This window comes from Salvia hispanica, chromosome 2, assembly GCF_029641045.1.
Source record: "Salvia hispanica isolate PSC_SH4W2 chromosome 2, Shi_PSC_v1, whole genome shotgun sequence".
Classification (NCBI taxonomy): domain Eukaryota; kingdom Viridiplantae; phylum Streptophyta; class Magnoliopsida; order Lamiales; family Lamiaceae; genus Salvia; species Salvia hispanica.
The window spans coordinates 41,289,978-41,308,818 of NC_142693.1; the positions used below are offsets into that span (position 1 = coordinate 41,289,978).

The 18,841-nt window shown below is 41.0% G+C and overlaps 2 protein-coding genes across 5 annotated transcripts; one reads left to right on the forward strand and one right to left on the reverse strand.

Annotated features, from left to right (window-relative positions):
- The first annotated feature begins 13,308 nt into the window (after window positions 1-13,308).
- On the forward strand, window positions 13,309-15,354 carry HYD1 (C-8,7 sterol isomerase). Of its 4 annotated transcripts, none has more exons than XM_089065672.1 (6): window positions 13,323-13,412; window positions 13,509-13,612; window positions 14,110-14,267; window positions 14,555-14,701; window positions 14,778-14,886; window positions 14,965-15,354. In XM_089065672.1, the coding sequence occupies exons 3-6, from the start codon at window positions 14,123-14,125 to the stop codon at window positions 15,227-15,229; spliced, it is 666 nt and encodes a 221-aa protein (XP_088921798.1). In that variant the 5' UTR covers window positions 13,323-13,412; window positions 13,509-13,612; window positions 14,110-14,122; the 3' UTR covers window positions 15,230-15,354. The 4 variants fall into 4 exon arrangements, with proteins under 4 accessions (XP_088921797.1, XP_088921795.1, XP_088921798.1 ...); XM_089065670.1 differs by having other exon boundaries at window positions 13,328-13,412; window positions 14,101-14,267; XM_089065671.1 differs by having other exon boundaries at window positions 13,309-13,612.
- A 363-nt stretch (window positions 15,355-15,717) lies between these two features.
- Window positions 15,718-17,947, reverse strand: LOC148932421 (mitotic checkpoint protein PRCC-carboxy-term protein). Its single transcript, XM_089065668.1, has 2 exons — window positions 16,725-17,947; window positions 15,718-16,060 (listed from the first exon to the last, which is right to left on the reverse strand). The coding sequence occupies exons 1-2, from the start codon at window positions 17,850-17,852 to the stop codon at window positions 15,902-15,904; spliced, it is 1,287 nt and encodes a 428-aa protein (XP_088921794.1). The 5' UTR covers window positions 17,853-17,947; the 3' UTR covers window positions 15,718-15,901.
- Between the last annotated feature and the right edge of the window lie 894 nt (window positions 17,948-18,841).

The following is an 18,841-nucleotide window of genomic DNA, read 5'->3' on the forward strand; positions in this document are numbered from 1 at the left end:
TTCCTCCAAACCGATTTTAGCTTATTAAGGAAAGAGGCCTCAAAGTTGTAGTGCATCCTATCTTCAATTACTCTCCCTAAGGGAATCTTGCCTTATTATCTTTGTTAATTCATGCTTAAACACATAACCTAAAAAGAAAACTAGAAACTCCTAGACCTAAGAACTCCATCACATGCTGAGCACATACTGCACTAACTCTCCCACCCCCTCCCACTTCACTCCAGCTTGTTCCCAAGCTATCCCAGTGAATGGGGGAAATGAGGAAGTTGGTGCACACAATCAAAATAAAACACATAAAACTTCTCACACTTAGACCGAACATCGGGCTAAGTGGGAGAGAAAAGACACAGACATAAAACAGAAAACAAACATGCTGCACATATACAAAACTTCTCACACTTAGACCAAGAATTGGGCTAAGTGGGAGATGAACACCTAATCACAAGAAAACATTCTTACGAAACATATAAACTTCTCACACTTAGACCAAAGATTGGGCTAAGTGGGAGAACACACTAAAAACAATTAAACATGCTCAACACACATAACAAAAAAAAACTAAAATGAAATGACTGTAATGTAAAGTTTACTTGGTCAATGGGGGGAAATTCAATTCTGAGTCCGGCTCCCTTGGGAGCCAGACCTTGGTGGAACGCTGGGGCGGTTCACTTTCACTTTCTTCTTTGCCGGAGATGCCGGTGTTTCTCCTTCAGTAATCACGAGGGGTCTAGAGAGGGGTTTCTTCACAGGGACAGACGTCAAGGCCGGGGACACATGCGAGGCTACCGAAGGCTTGGGGGGGTGGAAGCTGCTGCTGGGAGGAACTGCCGGGGCCGGGTTGCCGCTTCTCTTTGAGTTGGGGAAAAACCTCTCCCAACCATACTGCCATTTTCTGCATTAACTTGACCGCCTCGGTCATTCGCTCATTCTGGGCAGTTGAGCGTCCAGCTAGGGTATTCAAACTCCCCTTGATCTCTTGCAGTACCTCCTTGACCTCACCAATACTTCCTCTCACCACAGCCATCTCCTTCCGCAGCTCTGCCACGTCCGCATTCACCACATCTTCCACCAGCTCCGGTTCACGCTTCACCTTATCCACGTTGGCACCTATGTTGTAGAAACATAACTCCGTCCCCTCCATGTGCAAGAGAGATAGTGGACGATTGATTCTGATTGAGAATCAAATATCTCTAGCCTTTTCAGAGTGGCAGGCGAACGGTTGCCATATGATGCAAGCAACCGTACGTTCCTCGAAAAGCGGAATTCAAATTTCAAAAGGCAACCGCCTTCTCTCCTGTCTACAAGGCTCTTCCTCCCCCTAGCAATGTAGAACAAAAGAAATGAAACACCAAATTCCTGGGTCGGAGATTATGAGTGACAAAGCAATTTCCCCAAGGAGTTCGGTGCTTCGAGAATATTTTTGGAAGATTGAATTTTTAATTTGTTTGGATTTTCTTGTTTTTTAGAAAGCAACTGAACTATTTACATAGCGAATGAATATCCTCAAGATCCCTTAGGTCAGTGCAAAAATAAATTTTGTTTTCCATTTTACCTGACCTAGGAGTTCGTTAAGGATGTTCACTTGCCTGACCATCTTAAGAAATAATAGCCGATGCATGTAGTGGCGCCTCTTCCACCACATGCACATCTATATTATCTCTGTATACCTTCACTCTGTGCCCATTTACCAGGAAAGGAACTGAATTTGGGGCGCTTCCTTGTATCTCTATAGCTCCATTTGCTCGAAGGCCAACGATCGTGTATGGCCCAATGCACTTGGATTTCAACTTACCAGGCATTAGCTTCAGCCGGGATTGAAAAATGAGTACTTTCTGCCCTACGCGAAGTTCCTTGACTCGGAGATTCTTATCATGCCAGAGCTTTGTTCTTTCTTTATACCACATGGTCGAGTCGAATGCCTCCAGTCTTAGTTCCTCTAATTCTTGTAGTTGCAGTTTCCATTCCTCTTCACAATCCTGGGCCTTCATATTCATCTCTTTCACGGCCCAGTAGGCCCTATGCTCCACTTCCACGGGCAAATGGCACATCTTCCCGAACACCAATCTGTACGGTGACATCCCGATGGGCGTTTTGTAGGCAGTCCTATATGCCCAGAGAGCATCGTCGAGGTGCTTACTCCAATCTCTACTTGTGGTGTTCACCGTCTTTTCCAAGATGTTTTTTATTTCTTTGTTCGAAATCTTGACCATTCGACTGGGGATGATAGGGTGTGGATAACCGATGATGTACACCATACTTTCTCATCAAAGCTTCTATTGTGCGTTTACAAAAATGCGTACCTTGATCTGAGATGATGGCTCGGGGCACTCCATACCTGTTGAAAATATTGGCCCGTAGAAATTTAGCTACCTCATTTGACTCGCATGTGGGTGTAGCCCTTGCTTTTATCCATTTGGAGACGTAATCCACAACAACCAAAATGTATGTGTTCCCATATGAAGGTGGAAAAGGGCCCATGAAGTCCATGCCCCAAACATCGAAAATCTCACAAACTATTATCGGATTCTGCGGCATTTCATCTCTCCTGAAAATTCCCCCGGTCAGTTGACATCTTTCACAGACTTGACAAAACTCAAAAGAGTCCTTGTTCAGGGTCGGCCAATAAAATCCACTATCCAAGACTTTCCTGGCGGTTTTCCTAGGCCCAAAATGTCCTCCACAGGCTAGAGCATGGCAATGGTTCAAGACATCTTTCTGTTCCCACTCCGGAATGCATCGTCGGATAACCTGGTCTGAGCACATCTTCCAGAGGTAGGGATCATCCCAGAAGTAGTATTTGGCGTCACTCTTTAGCTTCATTCTCTGGGCCCGGGAAATTTCATGGGACCCTGGTAGTTCTCCAGTGACTAAGTAATTCGCCAGGTCAGCGAACCATGGCTCTGCATTCATCAGGCGCTTCCCTTTGTCCGATGTTCCTAGACCTGTTGTTGTGAACACTGCTTCCCAGTCAATAGACCCAGCAGACTTCCGTACATAATAAAGATGTTCTTCGGGGAAAGCATCCGGTATGGCTTCATCCGTATCCCCTTGGAAAATTCGGCTCAGATGATCTGCAACCTTGTTCTCCGTTCCTTTTTTTTCTTTTACTTCCCAATCAAATTCTTGCAGCAACAGCACTCATCTAATCAACCTTGGCTTAGATTCCCTCTTGGCCAGGAGGTACTTAATCGCAGAACGATCAGTGTAGACTATCACTCTCGACCCTAGCAGATATGGTCGAAATTTCTCGAATGAGTACACCACTGCCAGCATCTCTTTCTCTGTGGTGTCATAGTTCTTCTGAGCCTGGTTGAGAGTCTTCGAGGCATAAAAAATGACATAGCTTTTCCCGTCAATCCTTTGACCTAGGACTGCTCCTACTGCAAAATCACTGGCATCGCACATTACTTCGAAGGGGTAGTTCCAGTCTGGTGCGCGGATTATCGGGGCGGAGACAAGTCTGTCCTTCAGCATCTGGAATGCCTTCTTGCATCCTTCATCAATATCAAATTCCACATCATTGTGCAAGAGATGCGTTAGCGGTTGGGCGATTTTTGCAAAATCCTTGATGAACTGCCTATAGAAACCTGCGTGACCCAGGAACCCTCTAACCTCCTTCTGATTTGTGGGGTAGGGTAGTTTCGAGATGACATCCACCTTAGCCTTGTCCACTTGAATCCCTCTCTCGGAGACTACATGACCAATGACTATTCCTTCTGGTACCATGAAATGGCATTTTTCAAAGTTCAGGACTAAATTCTTCTCTTGACACCTTCTCAATACCAGATCCAAATTTGCCAAACATGCATCGAAGGAATTCCCATACACCGTGAAATCATCCATAAAAATTTCAATGCATACCTCTAACAGGTCTGAGAAGATGCTCATCATACAGCGCTGGAACGTTCCTGGTGCATTGCATAGTCCAAACGACATTCTTCTGTATGCATAAGTACCAAATGGGCAGGTAAAAGTTGTCTTCTCCTGATTCTCTAGATCCACATATATTTGGAAGTATCCACTGTATCCATCTAGGAAGCAAAAATATTGCTTTCCAGCCAACCTCTCCAACATCTGATCAATGAATGGCAAGGGAAAATGATCCTTCTTAGTGGCTTCATTAAGTTTCCTGTAATCAATGCACATCCTCCATCCAGTTACCAATCTAGTAGGCACCAATTCATTCTTATCATTCTCCGCAACTTGTATTCCTGATTTCTTTGGTACCATATGAACTGGGTTGACCCATTCGTTGTCTGGAATGGAGTAAATGATCCCTAAGGATAGCAACTTCAATACTTCCTTCAGAACTTTTTCCCTCATGTTTGGGTTCAGCTTGCGTTGTGGGTCTCTACACGCCTTCGCACCTTCTTCCAGTCGGATGTGGTGCATGCAGAGATCAGGGATGATTCCCACCAGGTCGGAGAGCGTCCATCCTATGGCTTTCTTGTTCCTCCGGATTACTTCCAACAAATCATTCTCTTGTTCAACTGTCAAGTGGCTGTTGATTATTACTGGGAATGTTTCATCTTCTCCAAGGTAGGCATACTTCAGTGTCTCGGGTAGTTTCTTCAACTCATTCTTTGGTGTGATGGCTTCCTGGGGCAGGGGGTTTTTCTCCAGACTCTTTGTTGCTATCTCATCCAAATTGGTTCCTTCGTCTGGACCTTTCATCTGAACAGACCCCGTAGACTCGAATGACAGTGGTTGGTGGCCAAATGCCATGATCGCTTCATTGATCTGCTCATCTGTCAGGTTCTGAGTCAAAAGGGTTTAACACCATCCTGCCACCTCCTTATCAACAGACTGGCTCAACTCCGAATTATCAAATTGTTCCTGCATTAATTCAGTCTCAAGATATTCCTGAACCAGGGGGTTAATGATATCAACAGAATGCAAATTCTCAACATCCAAGGGTTTCTTCATGGCTTCATCGATGTTGAATGTATATTTTTCCCCATGATAATTGAAGCTCAGTACTTTTGGTTTAGACCGTGTGCACAGTAAGTAATATCAAGCTTCCTAGGTCCAGCGAATCTACTAGATCACAGGGTCTAGGAACTCACAGATCGTTGGAAGATCTCGGTCGTCGGACACACAAAATACCTCTTCAAAACCCTCAACCACGTATACTAAAATTAGCACAGGGAAGTAGGGATCAATCCCACAGAGATGAATACGCAATAAAAGATTCAAGGATTCGGGACTATTTTTGGGTTGGCTGCTGCCACGCAATTTGGGTTGAGGAAATTAAACTAGACTTGGTGTTGAAATCTGTTATGCTAACAACTAGATCTAGGCAGAACAGAAATCATGCATATAAACTGGAACGAGCGGGACAATCACTAGATCGAAGAAACTATTTCCTAAATTACCTAGACCTGGGAAATCAACTGACGGTGGGGACCATTTTCTGAAAAGGTAAAGTACAGATGAAAAGCTGAAGAACAACTAACTAAAGTACTAACTAACAGCAACATCATCTTCTCCAACAATTTGCATAAAACATTCAGTAAAAACAGAGATAGGACGTAAATCGAAACAAGCAGACTGGATTTAAAGCAACAAAATCGAAGAACAATTTAACATGAGCAGATCTGCGACTACTAGACGAAGTAAAATGAAAAGAGAGCAGAAATTCATAATCCATGCACAACTCGGTTTTCCCTGTTCAGATCCACACTTCGGATGCTAAATCCACTCCGGATCCAAGCATCCGAAACAAACTCCGTCCAAATTTATGTCCATAGCTACAGATTCGCCGATCAACCACTGGTCAACAACAACAACACAGATCCACAACCTATTTCTTAGATCAAGCACAGAAACATCCAAAACAGAGAATAACATTCAACTTCTGAAATTAAACTTCAAAAATACAGAATCAACGTAAATCAACACAAGATAAACACCATCATGACATAAACTAAATGCATAGATAATCGGTAAGTAGCCAGCAACCAAATCGACTTCCAAAATGTTGAAGTTCGACGGAATAAAAGTGCAAAAACTGAATGTAAACTGATTGTATCTTCGCCCTCCGTGAGGACGGTGTTACCACTAACTTTCTCCGAAGATGAACCCCTAACTACCCCATAATTCCCATTTTTCCCAAGTGTGCGTAAGTGTGTGAGCTGAGAGCAAAATCATGTATATTTTGTGTGCTGCATGCTCCTCTTTATATAGGCGTAGAAGTGGGTCCAGCAGGGTGTGAATAGTCTTCGTTACCCTCGACTTTGGACTTCCTTCGTCTAGCCATTTTTTTCTCTTCAACTCTGCTTACTTTCCTTCGCTTTCCTTCGCTAGTCCATTGCCTCCAGCTCTTCCTGGATCTAGCGATTCCTTCACACACCTGGCTTAAAAACTGCGTTAGACCCAGTAAAATAAAGTGCTTTTCACCACATAACCGATGCATGAAATTAGCCTTATCAATAATCCAGGCATATTGTTCCATCAAACACATCTATTATAGTCTTAGCAGTGCGTAAGAATGGTCTCCCTAATAGCACTCCGCTAGACTCAGCAGACTCATTATCACTCATTTTTATCACATGAAAATCAGTTGGGTACAAGAAATCATGCACCTTTACTATCACGTTCTCCAGCACCCCTTCGGGTGAAATGCATGTTCTATCGGCTAACTGAATTACCACTTTAGTATCCACCAGACTTACTCCTATCAACTTCTTATATATCGGCCATTTGAAGTACTGAACTAGACTGTGTGCACAGTAAGGAATATCAAGCTTCCTAAGTCCAGCGAATCCATTAGATCACACATAGCATGCTCAATTTTTATGTCACCAAGAGAAATAGGCAAAGTGAACATACCTGGGTCTGTGCACTTTGATGGCATCCTCCTTTTCTGTATCACCGCTGACACATTCTCTCCAATTACTTTCTTCCCGTCAGGTTTGGTTTTTCCTGCTATGAACTCCTTGATGAACTTACTGAATGTAGGAAACTTCAAAGCTTGTAGGAAGGGCATGTTGATCTCCAGCTTGCCGAAAATCTCCATGAAGTCTTCGGTGTCGTCCTTCTTCTTTTTGGCTTCCCCTCGATGAGGGAATGGCTTCGTACGCTTCAACGTCCCTGCCAGACCTGAGACGGATGGCTCACCGACTTCTTTCCTTCCTTCCTCAATCTCCGCTTCAGGCTCCGGGTCTAAGAAAAATGGATCGGCCATTCGAGGTAGTGGTTTCTCCAGATCCCCTTTTTGAAGACCGTCCTCCATCCTGACATTGCTCACCTCAGGCCCCTCTAGATCGAGGGTCTTGCCTTCCTTGCCCATTGATGGAGGTGTATTTTCATCCTTTCTCATCTCTGGATCCTCATAGCCCCGTCCTGACTGACTAATATTTGCCCGGTCGGGTGGCTTTACTGAAGCTAGTATCCTTCCTTCATGTCCCCTCATTTCATTCAGCGAAGTGGCCAATTGTGACATTTGCTTGGCTAACATATCCATGGCAGACTTATGCTCCTGTTGAGCATTTTGGATTTTGTGTACCACATCGTTGTTTGCTTGCATATTGTTCTGCATGTGTTGTTGTGAGTTGACTAGGTCATGTACCATCTCATCCAAGTTCCTCGGCGGTTTGTAGTTCGACCGGTTTAGACTTGTCCCCTGATTGTGGCTCGGTCCGCTTCCATGATTTGAGCGATAATTACCCTGACCTCCTTGACTGTTGTTGAACTGGTTCCCTGACCCTTGATTCCATTGGTGTGCATGCTGGAAAATCTGATTGTTTCCGGTGGCGTTCCTCTGATGTGGCTGCACATAAGAGTTCCCTTGATTACTCTGGTTCCTGTTGTTCCAGCTGGGCTGGTCCCCTTGGTTGCGATAACTCCAGTTGTTTGGTCCTTCCTGGTTTTTCCCTGACCAGTTCGAATTATGCTGGGGTCCATCCTGACCTCGGCTAAGCCAGTTCTGCGGGGTCTCTGCTGGACCTGAGTACTGTAGTTGGGGCTGTTGATTTCCGTCTGCCCATCTAAAACAAGGGTTGTCTCTCCATGGTGCCTCCTTGATCTTCCACTGATTCCAATTTGTATTCTGATTGCCTTGATTCCAATTTCCCACTGCGTTTGCCTGGGCTTGGAACTCTCCATCGGGCGGTGGACCGTAATAGAGCTGGAGTTGATTTTCCTCTGGGCTTGGCGGTTTCTCTTTCTCCTGCAAGGTCAGGGAACTCTTTTTCTCAATCGCACTAAGAAGTGCCTTCTCCAATCGATCCATCCTGTCCCCCACTCCTTCTCCCTCTTGTTCCTTGATCGCGTTTGCCAAACCTCTCCTCATGATACGCGGGTGATCATAGGCCTTCTTTGCGTCGATCAACCTTCCCAAAATTTCTCGTGCTTCACTTGCCTTGTTCTTTGTGAAATTCCCCCCGCTCGAGGAATTCATTAGGTCCTTTGACTCAGGATTAGCTCCTTCATAGAACAAGTAAAAAGTCTCAGCCTCCATCATCCTATGGTTGGGACAGGCGTCGAGTAGCCCCTTAAATCGAGACCAGTATTGACTCAAGGACTCATCGTAGTCCTGTTTGCATTCCTGAATCTCCTTCTTCAGGGCATTTGTTTTGTTGGACGGGAAAAAATAATCCAGGAATTCCAGCTTGAAATCCTTCCATGTGTTGATCGAGTCTGGTGGGAGCCTCAGCAGCCAAGTGTTAGCCTCCCCCTTTAGGGCAAATGGGACTGCACGCAAACGGTAGTCCTCCTCAGTAGCCTCGTTGGGTCGCTTTTGGATACTGCACAGCTTACTAAACTCATTTAGGAATTCGTAGAGACATTCATTCCTTCGTCCAGAGAATGTAGGTAAAACACCCAACACATTTGTCTTGATATCAATAGACCTCTAGCGCTGGTTCGAAACTATGGCATGGGCGGGCTCACCATCCAGATGCACGGTAAGTGAACCTATCTCCGGATCGGGATCCTCCAAGTGTGCCATATGTACGTCTTCCTCTGTTTCGGAGTACTCTGTTTCTGTAGACGACTTCGGGTCCTCTCCTCCTGACGAGTACCACTCCTTCTCACTTTCTGATTCGAATGGGAATGCATCTACTGTCGTAAACCCTGATCTGGTGGTGATGGTGGATGCAGATTCCTTAACCTGCCACCTGACCTGAGCGTCCTTTGATCAAGACGGGTTGCTCCAGTTCCCAAATCGTGAGCCCTTGCTCATAAACTGTCAAGAAAAACAAATAACAGAAATTAAACTATATACACCAAATCCTAACACGTAAACAATTACGCCATCCATCCCTGGCAACAGCGCCATTTGAAGTACTGAACTAGACTGTGTGCACAGTAAGGAATATCAAGCTTCCTGAGTCCAGCGAATCCACTAGATCACAGGGTCTAGGAACTCACGGATCGTTGAAAGATCTCGGTCGTCGGACACAAAGAATACCACTTCAAAACCCTCAACCACGTATACTAAAATTAGCACAGGGAAGTAGGGATCGATCCCACAGAGATGAATGCGCAAATAAACATGTTCAAAGACTCGGGAACTATTTTTTGTTAGCTGCTGCCACGCATTTTTAGGGTTGAGCTTTACTTCCTAGACTTGGTTATAGAAATATGTTACCCTAACAGCTAGATCTAGGCAGAAACAGGAAACATGCATGTAAACTGGAACAAGCGAGACAATTACTAGATCTAAGAAAACTATTCCCTAAATTACCCAGACCTAAGAAAACAACTGAATGTGGGGACCATTTTCTGAAAAGGTAGAGTACGATTGAAAAGCTGCAAAATAACTAACTAAAGGACCAACTAACAGCGACATCATCTTCTTCAACATTTACCAGGAAATAACCAGTTAAGAAACAGAGCAAAAACGTAAATCAACACGAAGCAGACGGAATTAAAAGCAGTAAAAACGAAGAACAGTTAAAACTAAGGCAGATCTACGGCTACTAGACGAGGTAAAACGAGAATGCAGAATTTAAACAACTAAATGAAACTTCAAACAAACAGATCCAGTCACAGGACGCTTAATCCACTCCGGATCCAAGCCATCCACAACAACCAAACATCATTTCCACCTCAGATTCTCACTGATCTACGTAGATTTTTCCGATCAACAACAGATTTCTCACAAACCAGCTTCAAACTCAGATCAACCAACAAAGATCAGCAAATCGATCCCAAAACAACACAACAAGATAAACGAAACATAAACAGAAATATCCATTGCAAAATACGAAATATCCAACGATAGAAACAACACAAAAGCCGATCTTCGAACAGGGAAGACTCGGCGAGTACCAAAAGTAGACAGAAAATAAAGGATAATTGTTTCTTCACCTCCATAGAGACGGTGTTGCACCCAAACTTCCTATGAAACGAAAACCCCCAGAAAATCTCCCCCAAAGGAGTGTGTAGAAAAGTAGAAAACTAAGCTAGGAGCTGGAAAAGGTGACGATCGTGTGTTTTCTCATGTTGGTTGTGTGCTCCTTTTATAGTGGATAGAGCTTCTAGACTGTTCTTGTGATTCATATTTTACCCTTCAATCAATGCTCCTCAGTCTAGTGGCTCTTCATCCTTCTGCTTAATTTTCCTTGCCAGCTTCCTTCACCAGATGATCTCTATCTTCTTCCTGGAGCTGACATTTTCTCTACACACCTGGCTCAAAAAGGTTTGTTAGACCCAGGAAATCACAGAATTTATCCTTATAACCAATGCATGAAATTAACCTTATCAACTATATAGTCACAAATAAGGTTTTTTCGGCGATAATACCCTCAGGCCCTAAAAGGACATTTTTGTCAAATTACTCATAATGATGACGCCTCCCTGCATGCAACCTGACACAACAACATATGATTTGACTTAAAGTTGAGTGGGCCATCTTTTTCTTACTTTTTACATTTCTTTACTAGAGAGATGATATGCTGCGCTCCTTTAGATGAGCGTTGGGTGAGCGACATGACCATGTAATCAATTTATTCCTCTCTGTCTTTTCTTTTAACTTAGGCCACGTCATTTCATTTCTTTCCTAAGGTTAATTTCCTTATTTTTTGTCTCTTTCTTTCTGTTGATTATTTTTTTAAGTTTTCCACTTTTCCTCTTTCCTCTCCATCCCACCACTCCACGTTTCTTTCATCCTATTAGTTTTGATGTGGTTCTTCTTTTTTCTTAATCTAAATTTCCTGTTGAGCTCTTTGCTGATTTTTCGCAAGATTTCTATTTCATTTTTTATCCCCTCCTAACTTGTATTCTCAATATCACACCACTCAAATAATGTTCTTTGTGTTTCTACAATTATTTAGTGAAAAATATTATTAGAAATGGACCACTCGCCCCTTAAAAGGCCTCATAAGGGGGAGGGTTATCCACACTTATATAGAGAAGCTAGGATCATCACCAAGCCGATGTGGGACAATGATTTGGAGAATTTAACATGCCTCCTCACGTATGGGCCGGAATTACACATCGGACTTCCATCACGTGGGTAGGCAAGAGAAGAGATAAAGAGATAAACCATCATCGACTTGGGCCCTGCTCTGATACCATATTAGAAATGGGCCACTCACCCCTTAAAAGGTCTCTTAAGGGGGAGGGTTATCCACACTTATATAGATTAGATTGGATCATCACCAAGTCGATGTGGGACAGAATTTAGTGAATTTAACACGCCCCCTCACGTGTAGGCCGGAAAGGACATCGGTCTTCCACTCGTGAGGTAGACAAGAGATAAAGAGAAAACCATTATCGACTTGGGCCCGCTCTGATATCATATTAGAAAAGGGCCACTCGCCTCTTAAAAGGCCTCATAAGGGGGAGGGTTATCCACACTTATATAGAGAAGCTAGGATCATCACCAAGCCGATGTGGGACAATGATTTGGAGAATTTAACAAATATCAAACGACGCTTATGTTCCTAAACCGTTCTCTTAATCCATAAATGTGAGAGTGAGAGAGTTTTGAAATTTCAAATTTAGTGTCTAGCTTTAAGGAGAGAAAACATAAACCCCTCAACTTCCTCATTTGCCGTTTGTCAATTCTAAGACAAAAAGCATGAAATGGGATTGTCTCTATCTGCAATCGACTGACACAGAGATCTCAAATAGAAGTAAATTGACATGTAAACTCTTCCAGTCATCAAGGGTAGGATTTAGGGGTGGTAAAATGGGTACCGAGTAATGAGTTATTCTCATCTCGACCCGCTATCCATCATATTAGATACCCGCTATCCGATGATAACGAGAAACGGGGTGGGATCGGGTAGTGTGTTTTAGAATTTTTGCGGGTGTGTTTTAGAGTTTTGCGGGTATACCCACTACCCACGCGGATATACCTGTTAGTCCCGATAATACCCGTTGTTATTAGTATTAGCCATATTCCATCTTTAAATATTCCCTCCGTTCCATATTAATAAAGGTGTTTCAAATAGTTAAAGTGGAGAAAAAAAGTAAATAGTTAAATAATAAGTCATATACGCACTCATTTTGAAAATTTAAAAATAAATAGTTAGAATGAAGAAAAAATAAAGTAAGAGAGATAATAATGTAGAGAAAAACATTTATATTATTATTTTTTCAAAATGAGTGAAGAAAAAATGAAATGTCTCTATTAAGGTGGAACAGATAATCTAACAGTTTTTTTGAAACATTTTTATATTCCAACGAACATACAATTGAAAATTCACTGGAAATACCTATAGAGTGTCTCCTCACTTTTATTCTTAATCTATTCTCCTCACTTTTATTCTTAATCTATTCAATGTTTACCATCGATATTAATAATGTAAATTAGGGAACATTGTCGGTTATTATGGTTTTCAATTTTTTTATTAGGATTTCGGGTCGGGTACGTACTCGCAATTTCGGGTACGAGATACTCGACACATGTATCGGGTATGGGTACCCGACTTGTTGGGTGCAGGTACCCACAGGTAACCCGTTTCGCCACCCCCGTAGGATGCTTAAAACATGACTGAATATGAGATTTTTGGGAATTGTTACTCGAAAATATGATTTTTGAAACATTGGGTACTCAGAATTATCTCTTTCTTTCTTAATTAAATAGGATATCTTTATTTTTAATTAGTTTTGCATAAAAAGGAAATGAAAATGCTTATTTATTTATTTTGGATAAATTTTAAATATTATTTCAAGTATTCAAATACAAACAAAATGTCATATTTAGAATACTTGATAGAAAATCCAGAAAATATCATACTTCTTTCGCCCTACTGAAAATGACTAATGTTTTTTTTAGTTCGTCTAGTCCCAGATAATTTATTTTCTCTTATTTTATTTTTTTAATTAGTATTAAGAGATGAATTAGGAAATTGTACGAGTGATCCTTACCTCCCAAAAATTGTCAAAAAGCTACATTAGAAAGGCTCTACAAATTCTCCACAAATTATTCATTACTAAAACATCATGTACCGTTTTAGGCATGTAGATCTAGATCTGCTGAATGTATAATTGCATTTTTTAGATTTCCATTTTATGTCGCTATAGTTTGAAGTCTCACAATCTTTTTTCGTCAGTCCATACAGTCTTTAGAGCTCAGAATAAATCGCCCAAAACTCCTCACTTTCAATTTCGACTATCCAATTTCGTCTCAATTCTTTGATTTATCTCCATCCAACAAGTAAGGTTATCGTTCTTTGTGTTTCGAATATGCCGAAAAGTGAAATGTATTCTTTTCTAATTGCAATTGTTTGGAGTGGATTTACTGGAAACAAATACGATTTTTAAAAAAATTAATCTTAATATGTTGCATATTTTGAGATATCGATTTGGATTTTCTGTGTATTTGCGGATGGCTCTGGTGGGTTTTGTAGGTCTTGTTTAATTCTGCTAGATTGTGTTATAGCATAATAGCTCTTGCTGATTTGTGACTAAGCGTTGACTCTGCGTGGAAATTAACAAATGTATATGCATATTTACCCCAATTTCATTGCTCATGGACGAGGAGAATCGTCAAGATTGAAATTTTTTTATTTATCTATTGATTTTTGAACAAAGATTCTGTTCAATTATCCGGATTGCTCAGATAGTATTATGGCTTCCCTTCGACCTCTGACCCGCTTATGCTCTTCTGTGTTTCTTTTTCACTGAGTATAGATTTATGAACAGAAACTGCAGGGCTTTTGCTGAAATGAGTATGGACGCTGATCACCCCTACGTGCCAAGAGATCTAAAGTTGCCTGGCTACCAGCCCGTTTTCCTCTCTCAGTCGACCATCCTTGCTGTCTATGGTGCAGCATCTCTGTTGGTGGTCTCCTTAATGTGGCTCTTATCTGGTAATCCCCTTGACTGCTTTGACATAGTTGAAAGTTAAGATGGTGTATGAATGTTTGGTTTCGCTCTCATTTGTGATTAATGATCGTGTTGTTTGTATTGTGCTATCTTGCAATATGCTGTTCTTCCTTTTTTGTTTCATATAATAAAAGCGATGGATTGAGTTATACTTTGCTTCCATAGACAATTGGATATCCTCTCTTTTCTATTGATTAATCATAGTCTGATTTGTATATTATGTTAGTATCAGAGCTATCTTGATGATTATCAATTGTTTTACTTGCTCAAGGGCGGATTCATAAGATCTCTAAAGTCGATAGGATACTGATGTGCTGGTGGATATTCACTGGCCTCACACATATCATCCTCGAGGGCTACTTTGCCTTTACCCCCGATTTTTACAAAGTGAATACTCCACACTACCTTGCAGAAGTCTGTAAGTCCATCAGACCCATTAATGGATACTTTATCGTCGCTCTTCTGGTTGAACACTCACATATGACTGTTTCTAGGGAAAGAGTACAGTAAAGGCGACTCAAGATATGTTGGCCGGGATTCTGCTGTTGTTGCCGTTGAAGGGATCACAGCTGCTATTGAGGGTCCAGCATGTCTCCTTGTAGTGTAGGAACAATGCAAAAACTATGTTTTCCATCAAATTTGACATCCGAGTTTTCGTTATATTTATCTTTACCTTTGCAGGTACGCCATTGCAAAGAAGAAGTCATACAGCTACGTACTTCAACTGTCAATTTGCCTCGGCCAGCTATACGGGTGTCTCGTGTATTTTGCAACGGCTATCTTGGAGGGAGACAACTTTGCAACGAGTATGTTCTATTACTACGCGTATTACGTCTTTGCTAATATGTGGTGGGTTTTTATCCCGGGTGCCATTGCTGTTCGTTGCTGGAAAAAGATATGTGCGGGATGCAATGTTCAAGAACAGAAGAAGAGCAAAACGCGTTGAAATTGGGGATTTGATTGATCTTTGCTTATATCTATTCTGCCTGGGCGAGAATTGCTAACCTAGCCTGACTATTTAAATGTGATAATTTCATTGATGAAATGAAAAGATTTTAGTTTTGAACATCATTTCATTTTGAAGATTTCCTGAAACCTTTTTAAGGTCTCTATATCTATCTCAATTTATAATCCAATAGGAAGTTTAATTAAGAGATTGCTGATACTTAGATATCATATCTAATTTATCCAGTTGTATGGTCTACAATTTATGTTTTCTGATTAAAAAATGTTGAGTTTTGGTCATCGCTAGTGTCCCAAGTCCCAACCTCGGTTAAAGATTGCCGTACGAAAAATGTAAAGAAATAAAGCAGTAATAGAAAGATGTTTTAAGCTACGTAATTATTTCATCAATTATGTAAGTATATAAGGTTTTTTTGACCACTCTCCGCAATCATTTGGAATGAATCATGACGCAAAACTTCCAAAGAAAAGTGAATAGAAGAAGGTTGTTAAATCAAAACCAAAATCCTGTATGATTCTTGCAAATACGATACAACAAGGTTATAGTATTAAACATTTGAAGTTTGAACACAATAAGGCGTGAGAAGGAAAACAACCAATCCATATTAAACTGGTGACTATGTATGTAATCAGAACAGAACATAAGGATGTGATTTCACCATCCATATTTTCCTTGTGTTTGAGCTTTGGTGAGGAACCCTCTCGAGCGCCTCTCCGCAAGCTCTGTCTCTTTCTGCCGCATGTCGAAGTACAACGACCCGATCTGATGCTTCCGCTTATGCAACTTTGTCGGCTTGCCTTTGGTAGATGCAGGCTGCAAGAATGCCAAAAATGGGTATGTCAATTAAAGCATAAAGCTTAGCAATTGTTCGCACCAATCAAAGCACAAACTCTACTTGAACAGCACAACCAATTGTTTTAAATCTTAGTCATAGATAATGTTCATTGTTTTCCTACATTTGCAGTTTCAATCCCAGCAAGAAGTAAGCACAAACTCTTTCTAAAATAGCATAACAATTGCTCAAGTAAACCTGAAAAACAGATCTTGCTGAGAGAAATCAAAATCAAAATCAACATTAAGTCGTTAACCAAAACTGTTTAGTTCCTTTCCTAAGTTTGGATTTTCGATACCTACAAGAATAAAAAACAAAATCTGCCTAAAACGGCACAGCAAGTATACCTAAACAACAGATCTTGCTGAGATGAATCAATGTCAATATTAACCAGACCTATCTATTCCTTTCTTTTCCTAAGTTTTGAATTTCTATACCTACAAGAATCAACCACAAAGTCCACCTAAAACACCACAACGAATAATTTTAGGAAACCTAAGCATCCAATCTTGGCAGAGAGTAATCAATCAAAGCCAAACTACTGATCCCTTCCCACATTTCAAATTAAAGTCTACAAATAATGAACTAAATGTCTCAAAATCACACAAATTTAACAGGGTTGAACAGAAGGAGGAAAAATTATACCTGATATGCAGGGCCAAATGCAATCCCAGTACTCTTAACCTGATCTTCCCTCGGCCGATTCTTCATCAACTCATCCTGGTTCACCTCAATTATCTCTGGTGGAATATCCTTCCTGCCCCTTTTTCCAAGAACTTGGAATGCATCCTCAACCACCCCCCGTGCCTCAGGTAATGCAGTCGAATTTCCCCAATTATTCTCATACTGCAAATTATTACCATATTCACCATAATTCGAGTAATCTACATGCCCTTGGGGGTATGAGCAATCAACACCTTCATATGATACTGAATTATGGTTTACACCGGCATCGACTTCAGCTGTGCTAGAATCGGTCGAAGCACCACCATAAGCAGCATAATACGCATAGTTTTCACCACCTGAACTAGTTGAATGATCATAAACGCCATAGTTTACTGAATCTGGATTAGAATCAGCACCATTTCCAGTGCCATTATCACTATAATTAGCATAATTCGCGTCATTTGACTGATTAGGGTTCGCATCAGCATCACTTCCAGTACTCACATTGGTTGCCGGAGAGCTAGTGTCGAGCATCGATCGCCGGCCCATACCCGAAGCAGAAGGCATAACGCCCAATGTAGCTGAATGCTTTGGCGCCGGGATGCTGGACAGGAACGACATCGCAGTGGTGGTGGATATCTTCTCCCTCGATGCCTTCTTTTTTCTCTCTTCTTCACCCTTATCATCGTCATCGTCGTCATCTTCATCAAGACTGCGCAAATACGGGTTCGTAATCATTGGAGGCTTGAATTGAACAACCTTCTTAGCTGCGGAAGAAGTCGCCGACGACTTGGGGACGGGAAGAGACGAGAATAAGGAAGAAGACGAAGACTTAGGTTTCGTATTTTCAATGATTTCTCCATCAATTCGATGCTCAGCTCCTGATTGGGGCTTAGGGTTAGGGAAAGATTCGGACTTGGGCGGTGGGAGTGAATTGAAGAAGGATGATTTGGGAGGCGGGAGAGAATTGAAGATTCCGCCGCGTTTTGGGGAGGATTCTTCTACAGATTTAGCTGGCTTCATCGGAGGTACCAGCTGCGACGGAGGAGATGGTTGTTCTTCGTTGTCCTCTTCATCGGAGGAGGCGTAATTTCCTAGCAAATCCATCGGAAAAATCACGAAATCGCAGAGGAGGAGAAGATTGCTGAATTAGGGTTCAAAAGGGATTTGTGTACGGCATTTGATTCGATTTGGGGGAAAATATTTATTCAATCAGCCTAAGGCCTTATTATTGCGGCAATATTTTTTAAATTGCAGAAATTAGACTGTGAGTACTAAATTTTTTTAGCATCCTCAATAACCTAAAAAAATTCCAGCTGAATACATTTCTAGGCTTAATTTTTTTTTCATTTAAGTAATTAATTTTAACTTAAAACTATATTTATTGAAATAGAAAAATAAATACTCATGAAACATGCAATAATTTAAATATCAAAGAAATTATAAATTTAAATATAAAAAATAATAATACTACTCAAAACATCAAGGGTTACATTTCCAAATTTCTTGGAAGAAAGAATGTGGATCCATAGAGAGGATAAATGAGTGATCAATAGAGAAATGAAGTGTATAAGTTTGCACGTGAAAAATGGATGAAAAAAAAGGAGAATTTATAGATGGAATTGAGGTATTTAAAATTTAAAAAAAAAATTAAGAGAATTAAAATTACATCCGGCCGCTAGAGTTTCAGCCACATTCAGGGCGCTTTGCCTATCTTCCCTCTCATTTTCTATGCTGCGATGCAGCACTCCAACCACGACTGCATTGTGAGTGCTCTTATAACTGTAAATGACAATCGTTATTCAAATTTTCATTTGAGAAATTCTTATCGATATTTCATTTTTAATGAATGATTCAAGGCTAAGCTTAAAATTTTCGATGGTTGATCTAACTTTTGCATAGAGATATCGATAAGGTAAATAAATTTGTAGCCCAAGGACATATATTCTTTTTCTTAAGGACATATGCTCTTGAGTCAGTGGTACATTTTGATTATTTAACCTCGCATTTTCATTATTTTAAAATATTAGATTGTAAAGTATTTTTTAAATGTATTTATCTATAAATTTTCAAATTAATGTTAAGTTTTGACTTTA

Excerpts from the sequence above, each read along its gene's own strand:
- HYD1 (XM_089065671.1), top strand. The coding sequence starts at position 14,123 with ATGAGTATGGACGCTGATCACCCCTACGTGCCAAGAGATCTAAAGTTG. Across the intron at positions 14,702-14,777 it reads ACACTACCTTGCAGAAGTCT|GGAAAGAGTACAGTAAAGGC; the intron begins GTAAGTCCATCA and ends GACTGTTTCTAG. Across the intron at positions 14,887-14,964 it reads CCAGCATGTCTCCTTGTAGT|GTACGCCATTGCAAAGAAGA; the intron begins GTAGGAACAATG and ends TTACCTTTGCAG.
- LOC148932421 (XM_089065668.1), bottom strand. The coding sequence starts at position 17,852 with ATGGATTTGCTAGGAAATTACGCCTCCTCCGATGAAGAGGACAACGAA. Across the intron at positions 16,061-16,724 it reads CATTTGGCCCTGCATATCAG|CCTGCATCTACCAAAGGCAA; the intron begins GTATAATTTTTC and ends GCATTCTTGCAG.